The following is a 14369-nucleotide window of genomic DNA, read 5'->3' as shown; positions in this document are numbered from 1 at the left end:
GGGCCCCAGGGGCCCGGTCGGGCCAGACGCCGTCCTGGGAGCCGACCCCGAGCCGCAGGCGCGCGCACCCCTTCTCCCTGGTCCCCCGGGCTCGGCCCCTCCTGCCCAGCACCACCGGAAGATCCGGGTCCGGGTCGGGCTTCTGCGCCTGGCTCACCCCGGAGGGCTGACTCTCAGGCCAGTCGACGGCCTCTGGCCACCCCCACGTCCCCACGGACCCCTGGCCTCGCTGCTGGACGGAGACAGGTGGCCACGTTGCCCCCACCCGGCGGGCTCCGGAGCCGCCAGGTTCAAGGAACCCAAAGCCTCTGACCTCGGCCCCTCCAGGGCGGCGTGGCAACCCCGATAAAGAACGACTGGGAGGAAGGGGAGACGGAGAAAGTTTGAGGGACTATTTGTAATAAGTAGCTTCAAAGAATTGAGGGGGGCGGGGAGAATTAAAGATTGACCTGTTTTGGTTTGACTCTGGTTCAGCGCTCTCAGGACTGCGGGGGCGCGGACGAAGCTGTGTGTGTGAATGCGTGTTCTGGAGGTGGGGGGCGTGCTCGGGTGATGGATCCGGGGTCGCGGGAAAGCAGACAGCGGAGGAGGAGCCGGAATGCCCCCCGCCTCCCCGCCGCGCATCCTCACCGACCCTGCGCTGCCGCCGGGACTCGCCCGCGTCCACGACCCCGCGGCGCCCTAGACCGGAGCGCCCCTCTCCTGGCGCGACGGGCCCCTACGAGCGCGCGGGGTTCTGGGTGCTTGGAGCCGAAGTCTCAGCTGCCTGTGCGTTCCCAGCCCCTCGCTACTCTAATAGCCGGGCTGCAGCCGCTACTTGGAAGGACTGACTCCAATAGGAAGCATCCACCCACACCATCTTCCCAGGGTAAGAGCAGAACTTCCCGAAGCTCCTGGCGGCCCCGCCTCCCTCTTTCCAGCCCGCAGCGGCCCCAGACGCCTCTCAGATCACAAGGTGTCCAGGTCACCAACTCGGGGCCAGCCCCTGCTACCCACAGTTGATGGCATTAGTGCTCCGGAGGCTAGAGCAGACCGACGTTCGTAAGCTCCGCGTCTCAGTCTCGGCTCCCTGGACCGCTCGCCTCCCCCCAGCCCAGCGGTTTGGCGTGGCGCGCGTCGGGCTGGGCGCCGCGACCCGGAGCGCACGTCCTCGCGGGCGCGTCGTGGACAGGATTGCAGTTCTTTGGCGCCGTCTCCGGGGCTGGCGGAGGAATTCGGAAGTCTCTACTGGCGTCAGCATCTCGCGGGGCACTCGCGGAGTACCGTCTGAGGGTCGTTAGCACATTAGTGAGCCACGCCTGACCCTTTTCCTCCTACGACGAGCCGGGCCTCCCTGGGAAATGGGAAAGATGGGTCGTTTACCGCATGGTGTAGACTCCCGGCGACCTGGCAGGAGGCAATATACGTTGTGATCCCACTTCTCTGATCCAGGGTATCCCCGTGCGGCCCTTGGTTTCCTGAAACCTAATCGGGAAAAGGAGGACTGTCGGGGCTGAAAATAGAGGAAGCGTCATCACAGGACCTGGTCCTTGCCCCGTGGGTCCTTAGAGTCTGCGGCATAACAGGCCTGTGTACCCTTAGGCCCTCCTCTGGAGCCTAACACATAGTAAGCTGGTCAGTAAGAATTTATTGAGTGGGTTGTTTTCCCCAAGCGGTGGTTGTTGCTATTTAGTCTCTAGGTCATGTCCGACTCTTTTGTGACCCCAGGGCCTGTGGACCTCCAGACACCTCTGTCCATGGGATTTCCCTGGCGAGTATAATGGAGTGAGTTGCCATTTCATCCTGCAGAGGATCTTCCTGACTCTGGAGGGTCAAACCCTGGAGCATCAAACCTGCGTCTCCTGCATTGGCTGACGGATTGTTGACCACTGAGACAGCTGGGAAGCCGCTTTCCCAGAAGGCAGGGAGTAATACATTTAATGCTTTTCTCTGATAGGAGAAATGAATGGAGTGGCCCAAGTGATATCAGCTATCTGCAGGGAAAAAATAGGTAAACACAGGATAAGTAAATTTCTTTCACTTTGGCCTGTTTTCTCTTTCATCCTTCAATGAGGAAGGATCCAAGCTGGATCCTTTTCTCTTTCATCCTGACTGGGGGATAATTTATTCAGAAAACTTACAAATTCAGTGGCCCCAGGTGAGTACCACACTTACTCTGCACTCTTTCACCTTAGGCCTGGGCACCTCTGACCTATCTCAACATTAGCATCTACTTTGATTTCTTTAGGTCATTTCCATTACTCATTCTGTCTCCTCTCTGCCATTTTCTTTCCTTTTTTTCCCTCCCCTCATATGCAGCTTTCCATCATTTTCCTCTCTTCTTTTACTCTGAGAATAAATATTCTAAACCATCTCTTCAGGGACCAACAGACTGAACTATATCTGGATTTCAGGAACAAGTCCTTGGAGAATGATCAAAATCCTAATAGCTAATCAGGATTGAAAGCTTACTATGTGCCTGCACTCTTCTAATTGGTTTTCATCTCGGTGAAGCGTCACAAGGACTCTACCAGGAAGATTCAACTAGCCCCATTTTATGAATGAGGAGACTGAGGTATTAGAAAGGTTGCACCAATCAACTCTGCTTGTAAGCCTTGGAGCTGGAATAACTAGAAGTCCTCTATCAGTTCACGATCATATCGCATGTTTAGGAAATATTTGCTGAATAAGGACTCCTTAATTCCAGTTCCCACGAACAGCTCATTAGGCCACACTGAGAACTGAGATGCTGAGGAATGGATGCTAGGTGTGAGTGCCTTCCTGGGCTTCCTGGGGGAGATGTGGGCGAGGCGAGGCCTCTCCCCTCTACCGGCCGCCTACAAGGGCGGCTCTCAGGGCCCGCAGTGAGTGAAGCTCCCAGCTCCCGGAGGAGGGATGCAGGTGAGGCGGGCAGCCGGTACTTTACTCAGGCTGGAAGTGAGAATGGCTTGCGGTAAAGAGCGTTAAAACCCCAGACGATCCAGAAATACCTGGGGCCGCCGCGCAAGTTCACAGCTATGGAAAGCAGTTTGCGGAGGCGGCGGCCAAGGAAGGGCCGCAGCTTCCGAAACTGGACTCTCCCGGCTGTGATTTGGAAGACGGGCACCCGCCTTTCTGGGACTCTGGGGAAAGCCCCCGCGCCCCCCACCCCCAGTAAACCTGCATCCCTTGGGAAGTGGCCCTTGACTCTTCCACGGTGAGGCTGCGGGTTTGGTCCAGACGATGCTACCGTGTGTGTCACCGCAGGGGGACAGGAACCTGTTGGCACAGGTTTCACGGGGATCGGGGAGAAAAGGCAGTGTGGGATCTAAGCAGGCCTTGGTTCAGGCCAGCTCGGATCCAGGCAGTCTGGGGGCGGCCTGGGGGACTCCCTCGAAGGGAGGAGGGTCTGACCCGCAGCCGGGCCGGGGAGTGAGCGTGGGACAGTCGGGACCGCGGCCCTCGGCTCCGGGGAGCCGGGATATGAGCCCCCAGCGCCGGGCTGTGGGGTCGCGGGGGCGGGGCGGGGAAGAGCGCCTCGGATTGGATGGGCTGCCGGGGGCGGGGTGGGAAGGGTGTCTCTGATTGGGCGAGCTACGGGGGCGGGGCGGGGAAGGGCGCTTCGGATTGGACGGCTCCGCGGGGAGGGCGGGGCCCGGGGCGGCCCGGGGAGCCGCGGCCACAGGTTCCCCGCGCTCCGGCCGCCCGGCTGGCCCAGACTCCGTCAGCCACGCCCGCCGCGCTGGGGACATTTCCGTTTCCGCCTGTCTCCCTTTCGGAGGCGTCTCTTCCCGCCCGCGAGCGTGGCGCCTTCGCGCCCGGCGGGTGGCTCCGGACTGCTGGTGGCGCTTTTTCTCTCCCTCGGGGGCGCGGGGCACCGAGGGCTCCGCCTCTGCGGGTCGCCAGTCTCCGGAGCCCCGGCGTCCAGAGACAGCCGCAGCCGCGCGGGATCCTCCTCGCTCGGCCCCCGCCTGCGCTGTGGCCCGAGGCCCGTTCCAGCTGTCCCTCCGCTGTGGGCTTCCCGCTCTCGGAACCCGGCCCTGCCTCCCTCTGGCCCGAGCTCCCATCCCTGCAGCCGGGAGGGGGCGGGGAGGGTGAGGGTGAAACGGGGTGGGAGACTAGGAGAGAGCCCTTGGGGGGGCGGGCTTCGGCCAGAGGTCAGCCCCTGGACTGGGGCGGCCCCGCTGTGTCCACTTACTGTGAAGTGTCAGTCGCTCAGCCGTGTCCGTCTCTCTGCGACCCCATGGACTGTACCCCGTCAGGATCCTCTGTCCATGGGATTCTCCAGGCAAGAATACTGGAGTGCGTTGCCTTGCCCATCTCCAGGGGATCTTCCCAAGCCCGGGACTGAACCCAGGTCTCTTAAGTCTCCTGCATGGGTAGACGGGTTCTTTACCAACTAGTGCCGCATCATATGTGATTGCTCAGTTCAGTTGCTAAGTCGTGTCCAACTCTTTGCGACCCCATGGACTGTAGCCCACCAGGCTCAGACTTTGTCCATGGGGTTTCCTAGGCAAGAATACTGGAGTGGGCTGCCACCCCCTCCTCCACGGGATCTTCCCAGCCCAGAGATGGAATCAGGGTCTCCTGCATTGCAGGTGGATTCTTTACCAGCTGAGCCACCAGGGAAGCCCTTATTCACTTATTTTAAAGGTATAGTTAATTTCTGGGGAGATGGGAAATGTTACACGAAGGGAGATGATCCTTGCCCCCGCGAGGGGGTGCGGGGAAGTCCTCATGCTTGGTTCTCTCGGCCAAGTTCATCACTTCAGTTCAGTCGCTCAATTGTATCCGACTTTTTGCTACCCCATGGACTGCAGCATGCCAGGCCTCCCTGTGCATCACCAACTCCCAGAGTTTACTCAGACTTATGTCCATTGAGTCGGTAATGTCATCCATCCACCTCATGTGCCATCGTCCCCTTCTCCTCCTGCCTTTAACCTTTCCCAGCATCAGGGTCTTTTCCAGTGAGTCAGCTCTCCACATCAGGTAGCCAAACTATTGGAGTTTCAGCTTCAACATCAGTTCTTCCAATGAATATTCAGGACTGATTTCCTTTAAGACAGACTGGTTGGATCTCTTTGCAGTCCAAGGGACTCTCAAGAGTCTTCTCCAACACCACAGTTCAAAAGCATCAATTCTTCAGTGCTCAGCTTTCTTTATAGTCCAATTCTCACATCCATACACGACTACTGGAAAAACCATAGCTTTGACTAGATGGGCCTTTGTCGGCAAAGTAATGTCTCTGCTTTTTAATATGCTGTCTAGGTTGGTCATAGATTTTCTTCCAAGGAGCAAGCGTCTTTTAATTTCATGACTGCAGTCACCATCTGCAGTGATTTTGGAGCCCCCAAAAGTAAAGTCTGCCACTGTTTCCACTGTTTCCCCATCTATTCCCCATGAAGTGAGGGGACTGGATGCCATGATCTTAGTTTTCTGAATGTTGAGCTTTAAGCCAGCTTTTTCACTCAGTTTATCAGTTACTTGAAAGTTTTGCGGAGAGCCCTCCGTGTACCCCCAGTTAGGGAGTGGAGGGCCGCCCCCAGGCTCCTCCCGCATCCCTCACACAGCCGGGGGACTGCAAGATCTTGGGCCTCTGACGCGCCCCTTTAGCGTGGGCTGTAGTGTTTCACGCCCCCAGCCCCAACCTGGCCGCGTGTGGTTCTGTCTCAGGTCCACGCGCTCCTTTTGGCCCACAGACGTTTACTACGTTAGTGGAGCTGAAGCCTCCAGGAGGCCGGGGAAGATAACGTTAATGAAAAACTGGCCTTTCCTCTGCCAGCCAGCGCAAGCCCTGGGGGCTCGGCCGCGTCCTGACCTGCAGTGGAAAGGGGAGGCCGGGCTCGCCGACTGTTCAGGAGGCCGGTGCTGCGCTTTCTGCTCTGCGTCGTCCCCTTGATTGGGAGCGGGCTCTAATAATCTGGTCTCAGCTCATTAATGCTGCAATAGTGGGCAGAGTTAATGACTCATTAGTGATTAATTCCTTAGCTGTGCCTTAACTGCTCGCTGTAAACAGCCTTGGTAAAAACCGGATTAAATCGTCCAGGTCCTCGGCCCCGTCTCTCACAGCCCTGAAGGCTCAGCGAGGGCTGGGTTCCCTTCCCACGGGAGGGCCATCTCTTTTTTTAAAGGAGAAGTATCATCTGACATCCCTTATATGTGGAATCTAAAAAGAAATGATACAAATGGACTTACCCACAATACAGAAAGTGACTCCCAGATATAGAAAACGAACCCATGGTTACCATCAGGGGAAGGACTGGTTGGGGCTTTGGGAAGGTCATGTACACATGCGATGGATTCGTGCATGTATCTGGCTGAGTCCCTTCGCCGTTCACCTGAAACTATCACAAAATTGTTACTCGATGGCGCCAGCTGGTATCTGTGAATCATCCTGGAAGTTCATGCTAGAATCATCCATGTAGACTAAAGGGTCTGGCGGGGCATTCTATTGGACTATTTTGCTCATCAGGAATGCTCACATCTGGCAAGGAGAGCCTGTCATGACTTCCCCTTGGCGTGCTTGTTTTCAAGTCACTGTGTGTATCTCTAGAATGTGGTTCCTTTAGCCTGGTGCATCATCTTCTTAAGGGCAGGTGCAGTATCTTCCCTCAGCCTGGAAGTCCTGAGGTATCTGATCCAGTCATGGCTGTGACATTGCCTAGTCATGTGACCTTGGACCGGTCCCCTTGTGAAGCTAGATCTCCTAAATCTCCCTTTATCCCTCATCACCCCACCATAGACTCCCAAAATGGAATGCTCTGTTTTAAAAGCAGTGCTAGTCTGCTCTGTCCATGGTATGAGTGTGTCCATGTGTTTACGTTAGTAGGTTCTGAATGAAGTGTGTACAGGCTACCTTTCCTGTTCAGAGTGGCCTGAGAAAGCTCTTTCTAGGGCTTACAGTAACTGGGTTCTGTAGCTTTCCTATTTGTCATTTAAAAATTAGCCATTAGTCTTTTTCACCGTCTTAATTTTCCTGCCATCTTTGTCCATTCCTAAAACTTGCAAGGCACGGCGGACATGTAAGGATGGATAACCCAGAGTCACCATCCTCAAGGAGCATAGTTTAGGTAGAGGAAATGAGAATGAAACTGTACACACGTTTTCCAATGCTTCCTGGTTTTCCACCTGAGGTTCCACAGGCCACCCCAAAATAGATATGTTCCAAATAAAACATTTGTCCTTACTCTGAGGCGTCCTAAAAACCTTCTTAGAAGTCTCCTCTCTTTCTGCATTCATAGTCCTCCAATGGCTATGATGGAAATTGTTCTTGACCCCTTGAGGCAAGCTATTTTTCAGTTTTTTAAAAATCTTATTTCTCAAATAAAATAAAATCTTATTTCTCAGCCATACATCTTCCAAATTTTAGCTGCTCAGAACAAAGACATCACCCAACCTTCCCTTAAATTAGCTACGATTAAATAATGACCAATGTTGTGTAAGAGAAAACAGTTTTAGGAAGTAAGTTCTTAAAAGTCACCAGCAGGGCGTCCCTGGTGGTCCAGGGGTTCAGAATCCGCCCTGCAATGCAGGGGACCCTGGCTCAGCCCCTTGTCTGGGAAGATTCCCACCTGCCATGGAGCAACTGAGCCCTGGCACCATGACCGCTGAGCCCACGTGCAGCAACTACGGGAGCCCGCACGCCTGGAGCCCGTCCTCCCCGACAGCAGAGGCCCCCACAAAAGAAGCCCGCCCACCACCACTCGAGCGTACCCCCTGCTCACTGCAGCTAGAGAAAGCCCGCGTGCCACAACAAAGGCCTACCACAGCCCAAAAATTGTGTATATATATTTAAAGTCACCAGCATGCCCTACTCTTGTCTCTTGCCTGCGGTCTGCTGGCTACAAGGCAGGTGTGATGCTGGAGCCCCCATCTTGGACCGTGTCATGAAGGCATGTGGTGAGGATGTTGAATAACAGGATGGAAGGGACCGTATGTGATACTTCCCTGAGGCTGGCACACCAGGCCAGCTCTGGACTGCCACCTGGGTGCTCCACTTTAATGAAAGTGAAAGTGAAAGCTGCTCAGTCGTGTCCAAGTCTTTGTGACCCCAAGGACTATACAGTCCCTGGACTTCTCCAGGCCAGAATACAGAGTGGGTGGCCTTTCCCTTCTCCAGGGGATCTTCCCAACCCAGGGATTGAACCCTGGACTCCCGCATTGCAGGTGGATTCTTTACCAGCTGAGCCACAAGGGAAGCCAAACCTAACCTTCATTCATTCATTCCTTTCCTTCAATGCCGGTATGCGGTTAACCACTCAGCCCCGTGGATTTTACTTCAGAATGTCTCCTAAATTCACCTAGCCCTGTCTCTCTCAGCAAGTTCTCCAGCTCAGGGCTTTATTGACTCTCACTATGGTGCATGGCCTCCCATGGCATGCAGTGCTTCTCATGGTACTTACCACATATGGTCCCATTTTATGATTATTTACTCATTGATTCATCTACCCATCACACTTACTGGGTTATTTCTTCATTGATTTGTTTATTATATTTATCGGGCTCTCCTTTTGCTAAATTCTGGAGCTATAAAAATTCTGAGCTATAAAGATTGCTCAGTCACTCAGTCGTGTCTGACTCTTTGAGACCCCATGGACTGCAGCATGCCAGGCCTCCCTGTCCTTCACTATCTCCCGGAGCTTGGTCAAACTCATGTCCATTGAGTCAGTGATACCATCCAACCATCTTGTCCTCTGTCATCCCATTCTCCTCCTGCCTTCAATCTTCCCCAACATCAGGGTCTTTTTCAATGAGTTGGCTCTTCGCATCCGGTGGCCAAAGTATTGGAGCTTCAGCTTCACCATAAGTCCTTCCAATGAATATTCAGGATTGATTTCCTTTAGGATGGACTGGTTGGATCTCCCTGCAGTCCAAATGTAATAAAGATAAAGATACCTCCTCCATATTGTCTCCCTGTCCCTCAATTCTTTCAATCTGTCCTTCACACTGTAGTCAGAATTAGGTGCTTAAAACAGTTCCTTATGGCTCATGGGAGCACCTGATGAGCTTCTGAGTCTGACCCAACCCATCTTTGCAGGCTTGTCTCCGGTCCTTCTCCTCACTCCCCTTCCCTCCTCATCCTCTGCTCAAGGGACACAGTGTACTCTGCATTTCACTGGTCTGCCATGTGCTTTTCCACCTTCTGGCTTTGGGTGTGCATATTCCCTCTGCCTGGAAGGGATTCTCACCCTCCCCTTCCTGCCAGACTCCTTCAGGACCTGGCTAAGTTGCCGCTGCCTCTGGGCAGCTAGCCCGCGATCCTGCAGCAGTCGGTTCCTTGTTGCTCTCCCCCCAGGGCACTTTGCCAGTGGGGTCTTGAGCACTGTGCCAGCACTCATCCCGTGGTGATGTCCGTGGCCCCCAGGGAGACCGTGGGGTCCTTGAAGGACAGCTGTCCGATTTTTACCTGCATATTCAGTGCCTGACCTGATGGGGGCACCCAAACGGATGCACAGTAACTAGCACACAGATACGTGATTCCCAGAGAAAGCTCCCCATCCCTTAGGGCTTACAGCAAAGAATCTGCCCCAGCCCACAAAGTCACAGAAGATTTCTCTGAAGAAGGGACACTCAGGCGGAGCTCTGAAGGGAAAACAAGTTAGCCAGGCAAGAGGGGAGGGGAGGGCAGGGTGTGTGCAGAGGAGGAGGGACCAGGGCCAGTGTGAGGCTCACGGAACAAGGCTGGTCGGGCAGAGGCCAAAGGACAACCCAGAGAAGTGAGAGTCTCTACAACTAAAAACGGTCTTAGGAGGCAGGGTCTGTGTCCATCCAGGATTCATAAGGAAGGGAATTTTCCAACACAGGAAGTGTGTTCAGCTGCTCTGGACAGCCAAAAAGTAACTAATGTCTGCTATAGGCGGTGACAAGGTCATTTCAAGTAAATCATCCTGTCTGCAGTATGAAGAACTGGGAAGGAGGCAAGAGAGAGTTCTAGAAGACCAGTTAGAACGCTACTGCGGTGATCAAGGGAGGACAGCGTGAGCGCCTCTTGCGGTAGCAAGGAGGCCAGGTCTGAGGCTGAATGAGGAGACTGTGAGCCTAGTCTTGATCAAATGAGTTGGCATGGAGAGGCTGGGTATGCAACTCTTGGTACTGGCTTGGAGCTTAGAGCAGAGAGCTGGCTGCTATTTGAGCTCAAGATCAGGGTACACATGATAATCGAAGCCCTGGGCAGACTTGAGATGAGATTGCAGAGAGAGGGGGACTGTGGCGTGAGCAGAGGAGACTGACGTCAGTGCCTTGAGAGGCTCTGGCTTCGTGGGCAGTGTTGGAGGAGGCAGGGAGTGGGGGAAGGAAGCTCAGGGAAGTGTCGTGACATGGAAGCTGAAGAAAGAGTTTCCAAAGGGAGAGGATGAGCAACCAGAAGGTTATTATTTTTAAAACTTAACACTTAGCCAGTGATGAAGCAAGGATATACAATTTCTGTTTCCTGCGGGGGGACAGGGTGCAGCTATGGGGAAACCCCGTCAGCATTTCCTGCTGCCTGGGAAGCGATCACGGTGGTGGCCGGACCCCGACCGATCACGTCTCCAGGACTGGGAGGTCAGCGCAGGATTGCACTGACTCTTATTTCTCTGTTTGTATTGACCCCATGCCTGTCCCTCCTTCTAAACCTTTCCCCAGCTGTTTTTTGCACCTTCAGAAAGCCACTCACTCCACATCTAGGAAGAAAGAAATAACACAACAGTCCTAGAAATGGCAACTGAGGCTCTGAAGTCTATTCTGGATGAAGGCTTTTCCTTCACTAAAGTTGGCTTCAGCTTACCTTCCTTCATCACTCAGACTCCTGCACATACCCTCTGCTCTTGCCAAACTGTCCACCAAACTTGACCCAAGCTTTCCTACCTCTGTGCCTTTATCCTTCCCCCATGGAAAATACTTTCAGATGAGTGAAAATAAAGATGCACCATACCACAACTTATGGGATCCAACTAACGCAGTGCCTAGGGGAAATTTTACAGCTGTAAATACTGTCTCTATTAGAAAAGAAGATCGCAGATCAATAACCTAACCTTCCATCTTGGCACATGGAAAAAAAGATCGACTAAAGCTGAAGTGAGCAAAAAGGAGGAGACAGGAAAGATTCGAATGGGGATGAATACAGTAGAGAGGAGAAAAACAGTAGAGAAAAATACTTCATGTAACGAGCCATCAGGGAAATGAAAAGTAAAGCCATGAGATCCCACTTCCCTGACATTAGGATGACTATAATCAGAAGTCAGCAGCAACAAATGTTGGTGACAAAGTGGAGAAACCAGAACCCAACACACATGGCTGGTGGAAATGTAAAGTGCTGCAGTCACTTTGGAAAGCCATCTGGCTCTTCAAATGATTAAACACAAAGTTGCCATAGGAACCATCAATTCTGGCCAAGACAAAGGAAAACATATCCACACAGAAACCTGTACATGAATATTTATAACATGCATTTTTCATAACAGCTAAACAGTGGAGACAACCCAAATGCTCATCAAAAAATGAATCAATACACAGTGTGGTAAATGTTAATACGTGAAATAAAGTATCATTCAGCCATAAAAAGAATGGAGTACTGATACACACTCCAACGTGGGAGGACCTTGAACACGCTATGTGAAGTGCAAGAAATCAGACACAAAGACCCACATACCGTGTTAATGGATATTCAGATGAAATTCGGAAAAGGGAAATCTAGAGAGACAGAGAACAGAATCATGGTCGCTGTGTGTTGGGAGGCAGGGGGAATGGGGATGCGGTGGGAGATTAAGGGTATGGGGTTTCTTCTTGAGGTGATGAAAGTGTTCTAAACTCAACCGTGGTGACGAATGATTGCATATGTCTTTGAACATACTAAAAACTATTGGATGGGGCACTTTAAATGGGTTAATTGTATGGTATGTGAATTATATCTCAATAAAGTTGTTGTTTTTTTTTTTTTTTTTGGTAAAAGTATTCCCACCAGGCTCTTGCAGCTTCCATCCATTTCAGGTAGGTACTCACACTGGAAGAATTTTCCTAAATGCCGTGATGCTCCCTTGCCAAGGAGCCTCTTCAAAGTCAGTAAGATGTATCAATTCAGCTAACAGATAATGAGCTCCTACTGTCCTAGGCACTGCGATCAATACATCCACCCACTTCTTCTGCCTTCAAGGCTCCACCCACGTGTCTCACTCCTGGGTGGTAGAGACCCTCTGCTCTGGACAACTGACTTTGCCAGCTTCTCGCTCTCCCCAGCGACCCCCTCTATGCTGTTGCTCAAAGCAGACAACACCTTTTTAGGGGGCCAGACCACGTCACATGCAGGATCCTAGTTCCCCGACCAGGGATGGAGCCCACGCCGCCTGCAGGGGAAGCAGAGTCTTAACCACTGGACAGTCTCAGTAAGTCCCCGGACCACACTTTTTCTTCAAAAGGAGTGGCCATCCTAAAATGCCCACTCTGCTGGGAAAGAGAACCATGGCTGAAATTCACCCTGTGACGCCTGGCTGCGAAAAATATTTTCTGCAATGGTAGGTCAGGGAGGTGAGGCTGGGGAGGGGCAGGTGTGAGGCTAGCTCGACCTCAGGGCCCAGGGAGGCTGCAGGGTGGACCCGGTCCTGCTCTTTCACCGAGTGTCCTCTGTCTCAATCGCCTCTTCTCTCCATGCAGCCTTCTGTCCCTAGTTCAAGGCTTCTCTCCTCGGCCTCCCCTGCCTGTTGTCCTCTTATTTCCCGGGGTCAGTCTGTCCTGTTGTATTTCTGAAATCCCACTCCTTCCCCCTGCCGACTCCAGGCCCTTTTTCAGAGCAAACAAGCCTTCAGTAAATGGGGCTGCCTGACCCTTGCCCCAAAACCTTGCTCAGGCAAGACTTTGTCTGCAGACTCTATCAGCAGCTCCTCCTGTCTTTTCTGTATTTTGTTCCACGTGGGGTGAGGAGTTTTCCTTCAGATTACTGTCATAGAGAGATGACTGGATTCCTTCTCAGGAGGTCACAGGAACCCCAGTTCAGCCACCGCCTTTTTTTTTTTTTTTTAGCCACAGACTTGATATATGGCTTCGGGCAAGGTAGTTTCACCCCGGTAGTTTCTGCAGTTTCAAATCTCGACTTCTCTTTCTGCCGTCAAGGCTCCACCTGCGTCTCACACCCACCTGTTCCCTTCCCGCAGGGACTTCCTGGGTACTAGAGACCCTCTGCTCCAACACCTGACCTTGACAGCTTGAACAGGAAACCACGTGTCCCCCGCTGTAAAATAAAAGGGTTATTAGAACAAGGAGTTTCCTGGTGGCCTCCTGACTGAGACTCTGGGCTTTCACACCCATGGCCTAAAAACAAAAACTAAATGAAAAGGAAAGGAAGTGAAGTGAAACAAAACCATTTAAAATGTTATACCAGAGGAACTGGAAAATCGTCCCAGCTGCAACATTCTGACTCAGCGAAGAGAGTGCTTCAGTAATTTGGCTGATGGCGACACCCGGTGGTCATCTTGAGAACTTCACCTTCTGATTGGCCGCCAAGTCGCCTCTGACTCTGCGACCCCGTGGACCGCAGCACGCCAGGCCTCCCTGTCCGTCACCAACTCCCGGAGTCTACCCAAACTCATGTCCATCGAGTCGGTGATGCCATCCAGCCACCTCATCCTCTGTCTCCCCTTCTCCTCCTGCCCCCAATCCCTCCCAGCATCAGGGTCTTTTCCAGTGAGTCAGCTCTTCACATCAGGTGGCCAAAGTATTGGAGTTTCAGCTTCAGCATCAGTCCTTCCAATGAGCACCCAGGACTGATCTCCTTTAGGATGGATTGGTTGGATCTCCTTGCAGTCCAAGGGACTCTCAAGAGTCTTTTCCAACACCACAGTTCAAAAGCATCAATTCTTCTGCGCTCAGCTTTCTTTACAGTCCAACTCTCACATCCATGACCACTGGAAGAATCATAGCCATGGCTAGACGGACCTTTGTTGGAAAAGTGATATCTCTGCTTTTTAATACGCTGTCTAGGTTTGTCATAGCTTTTCTTCCAAGGAGCAATCTGTTAATTTCATGGTTGCAGTCACCATCTGCAGTAATTTTGGAGCCCAAAAAAATAAAGTCTGTCACTGTTTCCATTTTTCTCCCATGCCTTTGCCAGGAAGTGGTGGGACCAGATGCTGTGATCTTAGTTTTTTGAAGGTTGAGTTTTCGGTGAGCTTTTTCACTCTTTCACCTTCATCAAGAGGCTCTTTAGTTCCTCTCCATTGTCTGCCGTGAGGGTGGTGTCCTCTGCATGCCTTCTGATCGGGCAGCAACAGTCTTCCAGTAGAACCCTCCCTTCTCAGAGCCTTCTACAGTGAGAAGGGCGTTTCCTCAGCCAAGTAGCAGCCTTCCTTTCTGAGTCCTCCCAAGTCCGTGGGCCTCACACTCTCCTCGTGATGGGAAACCCTTGCTTTTCCACCCAGACTCCCTCCCACGCAGGTCAGCCC

At 52.7% G+C, this 14369-nt stretch overlaps 1 protein-coding gene across 1 annotated transcript; it reads right to left on the bottom strand.

Annotated features, from left to right (window-relative positions):
• Positions 1–3302: 3302 nt before the first annotated feature.
• On the bottom strand, positions 3303–4025 carry LOC136167406 (acidic proline-rich protein PRP25-like). Its single transcript, XM_065934996.1, has one exon. The coding sequence runs from the start codon at positions 4023–4025 to the stop codon at positions 3303–3305; it is 723 nt and encodes a 240-aa protein (XP_065791068.1).
• Between the last annotated feature and the right edge of the window lie 10344 nt (positions 4026–14369).

The sequence above is a fragment of the Muntiacus reevesi genome, chromosome 4 (genome assembly GCF_963930625.1).
Source record: "Muntiacus reevesi chromosome 4, mMunRee1.1, whole genome shotgun sequence".
In the NCBI taxonomy this organism is placed as follows: Eukaryota; Metazoa; Chordata; class Mammalia; order Artiodactyla; family Cervidae; genus Muntiacus; species Muntiacus reevesi.
This window is presented reverse-complemented; position numbering and strand designations above follow the sequence as displayed.